Source organism: Embiotoca jacksoni, unplaced genomic scaffold (genome assembly GCF_022577435.1).
Source record: "Embiotoca jacksoni isolate LCO1_2020_lvr unplaced genomic scaffold, fEmbJac1.0.p SCAF_7, whole genome shotgun sequence".
NCBI classification, from domain to species: domain Eukaryota; kingdom Metazoa; phylum Chordata; class Actinopteri; family Embiotocidae; genus Embiotoca; species Embiotoca jacksoni.
In genome coordinates, this window is record NW_027185425.1 from 1 (window position 1) to 12,353 (window position 12,353).

The 12,353-nt window shown below is 42.0% G+C and overlaps 1 protein-coding gene across 3 annotated transcripts; it reads right to left on the bottom strand.

Moving 5' to 3' along the window:
- Nucleotides 1–716: 716 nt before the first annotated feature.
- On the bottom strand, nucleotides 717–5,971 carry LOC138214720 (major histocompatibility complex class I-related gene protein-like). 3 transcript variants are annotated; one of them, XM_069176498.1, is made up of 7 exons: nucleotides 5,832–5,971; nucleotides 4,953–5,219; nucleotides 2,694–2,972; nucleotides 1,928–2,230; nucleotides 1,374–1,466; nucleotides 1,185–1,205; nucleotides 717–871 (listed from the first exon to the last, which is right to left on the bottom strand). In XM_069176498.1, the coding sequence occupies exons 1-7, from the start codon at nucleotides 5,881–5,883 to the stop codon at nucleotides 732–734; spliced, it is 1,155 nt and encodes a 384-aa protein (XP_069032599.1). In that variant the 5' UTR covers nucleotides 5,884–5,971; the 3' UTR covers nucleotides 717–731. The 3 variants fall into 3 exon arrangements, with proteins under 3 accessions (XP_069032599.1, XP_069032598.1, XP_069032597.1); XM_069176497.1 differs by having other exon boundaries at nucleotides 1,185–1,202; nucleotides 1,374–1,469; XM_069176496.1 differs by having other exon boundaries at nucleotides 1,374–1,469.
- Nucleotides 5,972–12,353: the final 6,382 nt, after the last annotated feature.

Consider the following 12,353-nt stretch of genomic DNA (forward strand, 5'->3'; position numbering starts at 1 on the left):
AGAGTTCTGGTCTTCGATCTCATGATTCTCGTTTGCTCTGACATGCACTGTGAGCTGTAAGGTCTTATATAGACAGGTGTGTGCCTTTCCTAATCAAGTCCAATCAGTTTAATTAAACACAGCTGGACTCCAATGAAGGAGTAGAACCATCTCAAGGAGGATCAGAAGAAATGGACAGCATGTGAGTTAAATATGAGTGTCACAGCAAAGGGTCTGAATACTTATGACCATGTGATATTTCAGTTTTTCTTTTTTAATAAATTTGCACAAATTTCTACATTTCTGTTTTTTTCTGTCAAGATGGGGTGCTGAGTGTACATTAATGAGAAATAAAATGAACTTTTTTGATTTTAGCAAATGGCTGCAATGAAACAAAGAGTGAAACATTTAAAGGGGTCTGAATACTTTCCGTACCCACTGTATATAAATATATATATATATACCAAATATAAGTAGGAAAGATGGTATCACTTTCACTGGTTTCAGTTCAAAAACATCTATATCAAAATAGAAATGGGTGAAACTATGGGATGAAAGACTAAAAATTTGAAACTGCTCAAAGTGGGCAGAATGAGGTTTTCTTTAAAAGCATGAAGTACCACACAAAGATGGCTAGATGCATTGCACATGATGTGTCAGACCGAGTTAGTACAGAACAGTTAGTTATCAGTCATCGACGTCCTGGAGAAGAATCTTCAGAAGAACAAAATACAAAATGATCTCAACAATTGTCAAATAAAGGAGGATGGATATGATTTAGCCACGAAACATTTATGAACAGACAGACACACAGAGAGATAAAAACATAGATATGAACCTGTGCTCCTTAAACTTTCTGTAGGAGATGTGTCAGGCGAAGTCTTCCTGTCCCCTAAAATGAACAAAATAAATCAAAACAGGGGTTCAGTTACCAACTGAGCTGCTCCAGTGTGACTGTTACTGCCATTTCCATAACTTTCTCTACAAATGTTGGTACTCTGTAATATTACCAATCATGCAATTCAAGACAACACTTTGCCTCAGCTAAATTTCAGGGAGAAAGATTACACCATCATCATCGTCTTCAGGGATTTGGTGAAGGTCATGAGCCCGAATTAACATTCAATGGAAGCCGCCTTTGATGAAAAACAGGTCAGCTCAAAAAATATGACAAATAAAAGACAAATAAAAAAGGTTTTACTTACGAGGCAGATAAGGTTTGGCTGCTAAAAAAAATAAAGGAAAACATTTCAGTTGTCGTGGTTGTTATTGAAAGGATACTAATCCCTTTTCCCTGAATTATTTGATCTGGTTTAAAATCCCTCCTACATTTGACATGTCATATTATCATGAAACTGTGTGTCTAAACTTTAGTTTCTGTTTTGGTCTCTCACCCGTCTTCTTCTTGTAAACAAGGGATCCAATCGCAGCGAGAACAACAACGAGAACAACCGCTGCGATGACGGTGATGATGATGATGTGATTCCCTGCTGATAAAACAACAACAAACAAATCACCACCGGAAGAAACAAAGCAGGTTATAAGAAAGGAACCTTCACGTGATAATCAGGGAACAACATGTTTGTCCTGCTTGATTTCATTCATCTGAACATAATTCCTGCGTCTGTGCCGACGTCTCCTCGATTCGTTTTGTTGGACCTCATTTGTGTACCGTGTTATAATAGATATATAAAGATATAATTCTTTAATTGTGTTGAAACATGGTCTGAAAAAAAGTCCTAAAATTTGTGTTTAAAAGCACTTAATTTAGTTTTTATTATTGACATTGTTCTGTATTAATTAAATGCGATTAAAGACAGGAATGTGTCACATAATGATCCCAAACTGGCAAACAAAGGATTTAGGCCTTCAAATTTAATTTAAAATAAAACTGTAACAGTAAACTAAATGTGTTTCCCACATTCATCCCTTCTGATTGAAGTCTTACCTTCATTGGTCCTGATCACTGCTTTGTCCAGTTTGGTGATTTGGTCCTCGTTGACTCCAGAGAGCTGAAACACACACTCGTACCTCTTCCAGTCTTCAGGTGGGACAGATGTGAGATCCAGGTCGACACTCTTCTGGAAGGTGCCATCGTTGTTGTGGAGGATCTCTCCCTCGTCGACGCCCTCATGAAACTCCTCTCCGTCTTTCCTCCAGAACATCATGGCTCTGTCAGGGTGGAAACCTGTAGCGTGGCAGGTGACTGGAGAGGAGGAAGTCTTCTGGAGGAGAGACACTGAGGGAAGCTCTGCAGAGACAACAGACAGTTTATAGTTATATTATTATGAAGTAAATATGAATGTTACTGTTTCTGTTTGATTTAATGTAGTTTGAAGACTGTAGTTACGCATATTATTACATTTAATGTACCAAATAAAAGGGAATGATGATACAGAAGAGAAGGAAAGACGTAGAAAGAGACATGAGGAGGGAGTGAGACAGGTTAGAAAGGACAGACAGAAAGACACAACTGGAGGAAAACAGTGGTCATAAATATGAAAGAGAGAGAGAGAGAAAATGTGGTGAAAAGGAGAGCGAGGCAAAGAGGAGAGAGAGAAAACCACAGGAAGAGTAAATGGATGTAAACGGAGACACAGAGGGTCTTTGTATGTTGGTTCATGTTTACTGTGATGTTACTGCTGGTTAGAAACAGAAGGAGGCAAATGAAGACTGTTGTGTTCATGAAGCTGCAGCAGGTCATGTGATTCTACCTGTTGTCATCAGAGAGCTTCTTCCATAGTTCACATACTTCTTCAGCCACTCAGGACAAATATGGGTGTGGTAGTTCTTGTACTGTGTGATCAAAGCTTTGTTGTTGTCCAACTTGTGTTTGGTGATGACAGCCTGTTGTTGTGGAGCGATCCATGTCTCTGTCTTCAGGTCAAAGGATATGAAGTCTTCTCCATCATAACTGTACTGATGAAATCCATTAACCTCTTTAGTCTCATCATCCCATTCACAGCCGTACATCCACTGGAAAATGTGGACACCTGAGACAGAAACAGAGACAGAGACAGCATTAAACCAGAGTGAGATCACAGACACACACACACACACACACACACACACACCGCACACACCACACATGGACACAAACACACACAATAACACACACACACACAAAAACACACATCACACACGCACAACACCACACACACACACGCACAACACCATATACACACACACAAGGGCACACACACACACACACACACACACACACACACAACAACACCACACACACACACACACACACACACACACACACATCACAAACGCACAACACCACACACACACAAATACACACAGGGACACACACACACACACACACACACACACACACACACACACACACACACACACACACACACCACACACACACAAATACACACAGGGACACACACACACACACACACACAACACAAACACACACACACACACACACACACACAACACCCCACACACACACACACACACACACACATCACAAACGCACAACACCACACACACACGCACACAAATACACACAGGGACACACACACACACATCACAAACGCACAACACCACACACACACAAATACACAAGGAACACACAAACACACACCACACATGGACAAACACACACACATGACACACACACACACACAAACACACACACACACACACACACACACAATAACACACACACAAACACACACACACACACACACACACACACACACAAACACACACACACACACAAATACACATTGGGACACACACGCACACACACACACACACACACAACACCACACACACACACACACCCCTAAACTAATGGATGAAGTGTTGATTGATTGAACAGGATGATCAGGTAAAGTTAATAATGAACTGAGAGCAGGTAAACAGTGTGAACATGAAAAGACAGAAGAGGTGATGGAGGAGAGCAGGAGAGGACTGAACGGAGGTTTAACCAGCTCAGACTGTCAAACTGATCAACACACGCTGACTCTCATCTCAAAACTCATTTGTTTTCATTTCTCAACTAAACAGGAACATTTGGACATTTTGTTCCACCGATGAGGATTTTCAGTTTGGTCGGAGATCTTTAATAAAACAGCATGAAAACCCATAATATTAAAGAGTGATCGTTATCTAATGTCAGAGTGAGGTTTCATGTATCAGTGATGAAAGCAGACGGTGGAAATAACTTGAATATCAACTTTTAGTGAGTGCTGCTGTCTGAACACTGAACACATCACAGATCTTTGGTCACTTCCCAGAACGACTTGCAGGATGTGACAGTTTATCTGAGGAATAGAAACCAGGAGAGAGAAGCCCCGCCCCTCCAACATTTATCTCTTTGTTGAAAAGTGAGACATGTGATGAAAAAACTCAGGAATACAAACCAAAAATAACAAACATAAACTACGAGACAAGATGTGATCTTTGATGCAAATTAGGACAAAATCACATTTGTTTGCGTTTCACAAGTTTTGCTGAGTCACATTTCTGACTGACACATTTCTTTATTTTTTATTAGTGGACTACAAATTTTTTGTTCTTGTAGTCGTTGATTATGTTTTTTAATGAATCAATTACTGATAAATAGAGTTTAAAATTCCTGTCTCTGAAAAACAAGAACAAGCAAATATTTGGAGTTTTGTGTGATAAAGGACTCACATGTATTATTGATCAAATGTGTTGTTGACTAATTTTCCACTGATTGACTATATATATTTTACCACTTAAGAAAAGTATGTTTACTGAGTCACTGACACACTGTGGTCAAATAAAGTTAATCCAATCAAAACTGGAGTTCTGCAGTAAATTTCTTGAGTCGTGCAGTTAAATCTTTTAAATCTGTGATCTGAATGAAACATTTTCAACGTGTGTTCACACATGTGTTACTACAACACATCATAAATATCAATTACTAACAACCCACTAAAAATTAACAACATAAAACAGTAAAATGTGAAACATGAACAAACCTCCAGTTTGGTTGAAGCGCTGCTTTATAGTCTCAATGCTGGCTTTGTTGATCTGCTGGGCATCCATACAGTTAGCAGTGTTCCACTCCCAGTATTTTGGATCATCATCTTCAGCTTTCTTCATCCAGTCCTGTTTGGGCACTGCTGTCTTGGTGTTACTGTCATAGTGAAACATCTGAACTTCATCCACCAAACCAACAGCCACAAACTCTGGGAAGTTTGGTACTTGAGAGGACGAAGTGGAGAAATACTTCAGAGAGTGAGTCACTGTAAGAAATAGATCGTGTTGTCAGTTCAGATTTAATAATCACAACTTTATAAAACACAGAACAACATTATATTCTGTCACAGAATTAACAGGACTGAACGTACATGAAAGAAATCCAAATCATCTCTGTTGTACAGTCAGTAAACACAAACATTAATTTATGGGTACAAATTTAGCTTCAGGAACTGTTAAATATTTCTGATGATTTTGTATAAAAAATATTACAAGAATCAAAGTTAATCTCCAGTTTCTCGTTAGTGGACATTGGCGTGAAAATGAGTGAGTGGCGGAAAATGCAATAATATGCTCAAAAAACGACGAACTTTGTGTTGATGTTTATTTACTGTTTATAGAAAAAAATAAATAAAACAAGATAACAAAAAAAGACAACAAAATGAAAGTGTAACTACAGACCGTATAGCTATCAATATCTCCTTAACTTAGATGTCTAAAGTAGGCCAGCCTATTCTCGACTTTACTGTATTTATTTGACTTTAATTACTTCGCGCGATTTTTCGATCAAACCGGAATTACAGATTATAATCGGCGACACAACAGTAAAAGTAGACCAGCTGAGTTCACCTCCAAATGATCAAGACAGTCGGACTTACCCGCCGCAGCATTGTGTATTCCCAGGAGAACCAGGACCACCAGGACCTTCATTGTGATGTGGACACTCAAAAACAGACCAACCAAGTTGTAATCAGCACAGCGAGGTGTCCACAGAGAGAGAGACAGCAGGACCTCCTGCACCAACTCCCGGGATGAACTGAGGTGACGGTCGGAGGAGCGTCACAACTAAACCTCTTGTGAGCCAATCAGAATTTAGATCGAGTCCCGCGTCACTTAAATCTGGGTCAAACTTATTCACTGAGGTTGGAAACGAAAGTAAACAAGAAATACAAATTGAAGTAAAAGATGAGGACGGAGCACATTGGTGTTTAACTTTGCAGCACATAGTCCATGTCATGCTGAATCATTCAGATGTGGCACGATTTGTAAAGTAATGATCTGAAATGATTTGATTTTCTGGAAGGTTTGATGTCAGTACAAGCTACGGATCAGTACTTTGGATTTTGAGGGGATGAAACGGTGTGTTATCATTGATTGTTTTCTATTCCTCTTTGATCGACCTGGGTTAACAAACATATTTACAAATAAGTGTCCTTTCTGTCGTTACCTGGTCGTGACTGACACGACAGGAAATGTGCTGACTTGCTCCCTCTTGTGGTTCCCACTTGCAATAACGTGCAGCAGAGATGCCACAGTGCAGTTGGGCTTATTATTAAACAGCTTATAAATGAATATTTAGGAAAGTCAACAACAGGTCAGTTAAACTCTGTCTAACAAGAAGACTCCTGTGTATGCTGAAAAGTGCCTGGCTAAAGACAAATCTAACACCTCTGTTGATGCCGGACATGAGGCTGTTTTTCTATTTCCTGCTGCTGAGGCAGGTTACAGTTATAGGATTTAATATCTGAGAGGCAAACGCAATGATTTCCATTCATGGTGATAACAAATAAATAAAATGCAATGTATTACTAACTGGTGAGAAAAGAGACAAATGTTGTGACCTTGTTAACCGAGCGTGAATTTATATTGTAGCTGAAGCACTTGTTGATTTCCAGGAGAACTGCTCCGAGTACCAAAAATATATTTGACAAATACGACTAATGTCTTTTAATGTGGTACAATCATCAACGTTATGCAGTCTGAAAACCACAAGAACCAGCTGTGCTAGACCTTTAAAAAACAAATCATACTTTAATTATTTGATAATGACATCGTAGACATCCAAAGGCCTCCTTATTGTTTTGTAGAGTTTCTCATCAATGTTGAAAACGATCAAATCTCAATGATCAATACTCTCATCTCGCTAAAAATGTGGGTTAAACTACAAAAGTGAAAGTTGGGTGTTTATTGTGGCCAGAGTGAAGAAGAAATAAAACCGAAGCAGAAAGAGAGTGAAAGAAGTTGTTTCCTGATCAGATCAGATCAGCTCTGAGTGACAGGCTGAACCTCCTGACCTCATGTGGAGCTGTGGACGCTGAAAACTGCTGACTGCACAGAAATTTAACGCCACTGTTGATGTTTGAACACTTGATGCTGATTTTCACTCGCTCTCGCTTTGGTACTCTTTACATTTTAATTCTCACTCCATGTTTCTGAAGCACTCGATCGCCGGTGTAGAGTTTCAGTTGGACTTCTCCAGCTGGGACGGTGTTATTTATGTTATACAATCAAAGCAATACTGTCTGTGTTAAATCCTTTATTTACAGGATTTAATAAAGCTGGACTCATATTGTTTATGACACTGTGGTTAGAAGTCTGGTGGACAGAAGCTCTTCCTGCTGACTGCTGATCAATACCTGGGTTTCCCATTGAGCTGTCAGTGTGACAGCGCCTCCTGCAGGCAGACTAGGAAACCTACAACATCTTTAAAACAAACATTTGGATGCTTTGAAGAGATTAAGCGCCAATAAACACCAGATCAACATCTAAATATTAACCGGGTTTTCAGAAACAGCTCCTATATTTCTGTGGTTGGAGACAACACCACCCGTCAATATTCAAGGACCACACAAGTCAGAGCACGAATATCTGAGAGCTTCATTTGAGAGTGTGTAAAGGGAAGTGTGACATTTGGTACAAGAAGAAGAGGAGGAGGTGGAGGAGGAGGAGGACGAGGAGGAAGAAGAAGAGGAGGAGGAGGTAAAGAAGATGAAGAGGAGAAGGAGGAAAAGTGTGACATTTGGTACAAGAAGAGGAGGAGGTGGAGGAGAAAGAAGAAGAGGAGGAGGAGGAGGAGGAGGAGGAGGAGGAGAAGAAGAAGAGGAGGAGGAGGAGGAGGAGGAGGAGGAGGGGGAAAAGGAGGAGGAGAAGAAGAAGAGGAGGAGGAGGAGGAGGAGGAAAAGTGTGACATTTGGTACAAGAAGAAGAGGAGGTGGAGGAGAAAGAAGAAGAGGAGGAGGAGGAGGAGGAGAAAGAGAAGAAGAAGAGGAGGAGGAGGTGGAGGAGGAGGAGGAGGGGGAAAAGGAGGAGGAGAAGAGGAAGAAGAGGAGGAGGAGGAGAAAGAAGAAGAGGAGGAGGAGGAGGAAAAGTGTGACATTTGGTACAAAAAGAAGAGGAGGAGGAGGAGAAAGAAGAAGAAGAGGAGGAGGTGGAGGAGGAAGAAGAAGAGGAGGAGGAGGAGGAGGATAAGAAGACAAAGAAGAGGAGGAGGAGGAGAAAAGTGTGACATCTGGTACAAGAAGAAGAGGAGGAGGAGGAGGAGGAGGAGGAGGAGGGAAGTGTGACATTTGGTACAAGAAGAGGAGGAGGAGGTGGAGGAGAAAGAAGAAGAGGAGGTGGAGGAGGAGGAGAAGAGGAGGAGGAGGTAAAGAAGATGAAGAGAAGGAGGACAAAGAGAAGAAGGAGGAGGAGGAAAAGCAGAAAAATAGGAGGAGGAGGAAGTGGGGGAGGAGGAGAGGAAGAGGAGGTGGAGGAGAAGGAGAAAGAGAAGAAGAAGAATAGGAGGAGGAGGAGGAAAAGCAGAGGAGGAGGAGGAAGAAGAAGAGCAGGTGCAGGAGGAGAAGAAGATGAATAAGAGGAGGAAGAGGAGGAAAAGGAGGAGAAGAAGAAGAGGAGGAAAAAGAGGAAGATAAAAAGAAGAGGAGGATAAAAAGAAGAGGAGGAGAAGGAAGAGAAGAAGAAGAGGAGGAGGAGAAGAAGAAGAAGGGGAGGAGGAGGACGAGATGAAGAAGAGGAGGAGTAGGAGGAGAAAAAGCAGGAGAAGACAAAGAGGAGGAGGAGGAGAAGTATAGGAAGAAGAAGAGGAGAAAGAGGAGGAGGAAAAGAAGAAGAAGAGGAGGTGGGGGAGGAGGAGAAAGAGAAGAAGAAGAAGAAGAGGAGGATGAGGAGGAAAAGCAGAAAAAGAGGAGGATGAGGAGGTGGGGGAGGAGGAGAAGAAGAGGAGGTGGAAGAGGAGGAGAAGAAGGAGGAGAAGAAGAAGAAGAAGGGGAGGAGGAGGGAAAGAGGAGAAGAAGAGGAGGCAGAGGAGGAGGAGAAGAGGAGGAGGAGAAGGAGGAAAAGTAGGAGGAGAAGAAGAAGAGGAGGAGGAAAAGGAGGAGAAGAAGAAGAAGAGGAGAAGAAGAGGAATAAGAGGAGGAGGAGGAAAAGGGGGAGGAGAAGAAATTGAAGAAGAAGATGATGAAGAGGACAAAAAAAGATGACAAAGAAGAAGAAGAAGAAGAAGAAGAAGAGGCGTTCAAAGGAAGCGTCCTTGTTCCAAATCCCATCTTTGTCCCTTTGTCTTCAAATGTCTCACTACAGATTGCGACTCGTGACAACGAGGGTCCAAATTCAAGACGCATTTCTCCGCTGCAGTTTGTCAGAGTTGTGAGCAGACTGCATGAAACAGGACTTTGTGAGGTCGCTGCAGCACCAAGTTACAGTCAGAAGAAAAAGGAGGAGATCGTGAACGCGGCTCGTGTTTCATCGGCTCTGTTCCAAACGACAAACTTACGCACTCGCTAACTAACTCACTATTTAGAGAGCAGAAGTGCAACGAGCCAGATGATGCACTCAATACGGTCCACGAAGTGAGAGTGAAACGATGGACGCTTCTCACACTCACCGGCCGCCATCTTGGCCACAAAGTGGAAAAGGAGACCAGCGACCTGAAGTATCTTCAAACTACAGAGGAAGCTGCAGCTGTTGCAGCACAAAAGGGTTCATTTCTCACCAAATACCACCAAACTGCTGTTGCATCGAAGCCATCGGTGTGTTTATCGCGCCTGTTTCACGAAAACGTGTTAATTTGTGGGTAAAATAGCAGCAGATGTTGTTGGCGGGTGATGCATTCAAGTACCGCGGTTATTTCCGGTAACTGCAGTGACGGCAGTGTGCGGGTTTGACACGACAACCACCCTGTCAAAATTCAGATATTACACAAGTAAGTGTCCTAACACCTGAGAGTGTCCTAACACGTGAGTGTCCTAAGAGTGTCCTAACACGTGAGAGTGTCCTAACACCTGAGAGTGTCCTGAGAGTGTCCGAACACCTGAGAGTGTCCTAACACGTGAGAGTGTCCTAACATGTGAGAGTGTCCTAACACCTGAGTGTCCTAAGAGTGTCCTAACACGTGAGAGTGTCCTAACACCTGAGTGTCCGAACATCTGAGAGTGTCCTAACACGTGAGTGTCCTAAGAGTGTCCTAACACCTGAGTGTCCGAACACGTGAGTGTCCTAACACCTGAGAGTGTCCTAAGAGTGTCCTAACACGTGAGAGTGTCCTAACACCTGAGAGTGTCCTGAGAGTGTCCTAACACGTGAGTGTCCTAACACCTGAGTGTCCTAACACGTGAGAGTGTCCTAACACGTGAGTGTCCTAACACCTGAGAGCGTCCTAACACATGAGAGCATCCTAATATGTGAGAGTGTCCTAACACGTGAGTGTCCTAACACGTGAGATTGTCCTAAGAGTGTCCTAACACGTGAGATTGTCCTAAGAGTGTCCTAACACGTGAGAGTGTCCTAATATGTGAGAGTGTCCTAACACGTGAGTGTCCTAACACCTGAGAGTGTCCTAAGAGTGTCCTAACACGTGAGAGTGTCCTAACACGTGAGAGTGTCCTAACACCTGAGAGTGTCCTAACACGCGAGAGTGTCCTAACACATGAGAGTGTCCTAACACGTGAGATTGTCCTAAGAGTGTCCTAACACCTGAGAGTGTCCTAACACGCGAGAGTGTCCTAACACCTGAGAGTGTCCTAACACCTGAGAGTGTCCTAACACATGAGAGTGTCCTAACACGCGAGAGTGTCCAAACACCTGAGAGTGTCCTAACACCTGAGAGTGTCCTAACACGCGAGAGTGTCCTAACACCTGAGAGTGTCCTAACACCTGAGAGTGTCCTAACACATGAGAGTGTCCTAACACGCGAGAGTGTCCTAACACATGAGAGTGTCCTAACACGCGAGAGTGTCCAAACACATGAGAGTGTCCTAACACGCGAGAGTGTCCAAACACATGAGAGTGTCCTAACACGCGAGAGTGTCCTAACACGCGAGAGTGTCCAAACACCTGAGAGTGTCCTAACGCATGAGAGTGTCCTAACACCTGAGAGTGTCCTAACACATGAGAGTGTCCTAACACCTGAGAGTGTCCTAACACCTAAGAGTGTCCTAACACCTGAGAGTGTCCTAACACGTGAGAGTGTCCTAACACGTGAGCACACTGAGGGAAGTACATCATTTGAAATGCAGCAATTTGCTTCATTTAATCACTTCTTAAATTGTTTTTAAATGCACATTATATACAAATAAAAATAGAATAATATTAAATTTAACTGAACTAAACAACAGTGAAATGAATTAAAACAAACAAACAAACAAACAGCAGTGCAACGGTGTTATTGTTGTGTGATGGATTTGGCCAGAGGTGAGTTATTGTATAGTCTGATTGCAGCGGGCAGGAATGATCTCCTGAATGTGAATTGATCATGTTTGTGTAGAGCTTCTTTTCTTTTTTTTATGAACCATGACAACTTTAATGATCTGAAACAGCCAGGATACAACTTTGTGAACTAATGTCTTGTTGCTGCTCCAGGAGAAGTGATGATGGTGGCCTCTGCAGGATAGTCAGCAGCAGTGTTGTGTTAGAGCGCCACCACTGGGCCGAAAGCAGCACATCTCTCTGTGCTGCTTTCTGGGAAATCACATGACAAGTCGGAGTTAGGTTTCGTTTTTGTGTTTGTGACACAGATCTGGTATGATTTGCAAATGTTTCTTCCCGACAGGCCTTCTTGTCCTTCTTGTGTTGCCACATTCATCCTCAATTAGAAAAACAATCACAGAAGAAGATCAGTGTAACTTCAGTCATGTAAGGCTTGAAAGTCATAAATAAAGTGAACAGCTGGTTTTACATCTATAAAAACTGCTGAAATATCCCATTTGGTGAAATGAAAATCATCTGTAGGCTATTTAACGAACAGTAACCACATTTTCCAACCGCAGTCATGATAAAACTCAGTTGCAGGACATTGTTTGCAAAAGAACCGAATAATAAAAATAATAATAATAATAATAATAATAATAATAATCCTTATCTGTATGGCACCTTTCATACAATAAAGAGTTTTACAACATGAGAAT

Excerpts from the sequence above, each read along its gene's own strand:
- LOC138214720 (XM_069176496.1), bottom strand. The coding sequence starts at position 5,883 with ATGAAGGTCCTGGTGGTCCTGGTTCTCCTGGGAATACACAATGCTGCG. Across the intron at positions 5,220-5,831 it reads AATACACAATGCTGCGGCGG|TGACTCACTCTCTGAAGTAT; the intron begins GTAAGTCCGACT and ends TATTTCTTACAG. Across the intron at positions 872-1,184 it reads AGCCAAACCTTATCTGCCTC|GGGACAGGAAGACTTCGCCT; the intron begins GTAAGTAAAACC and ends TGTTCATTTTAG.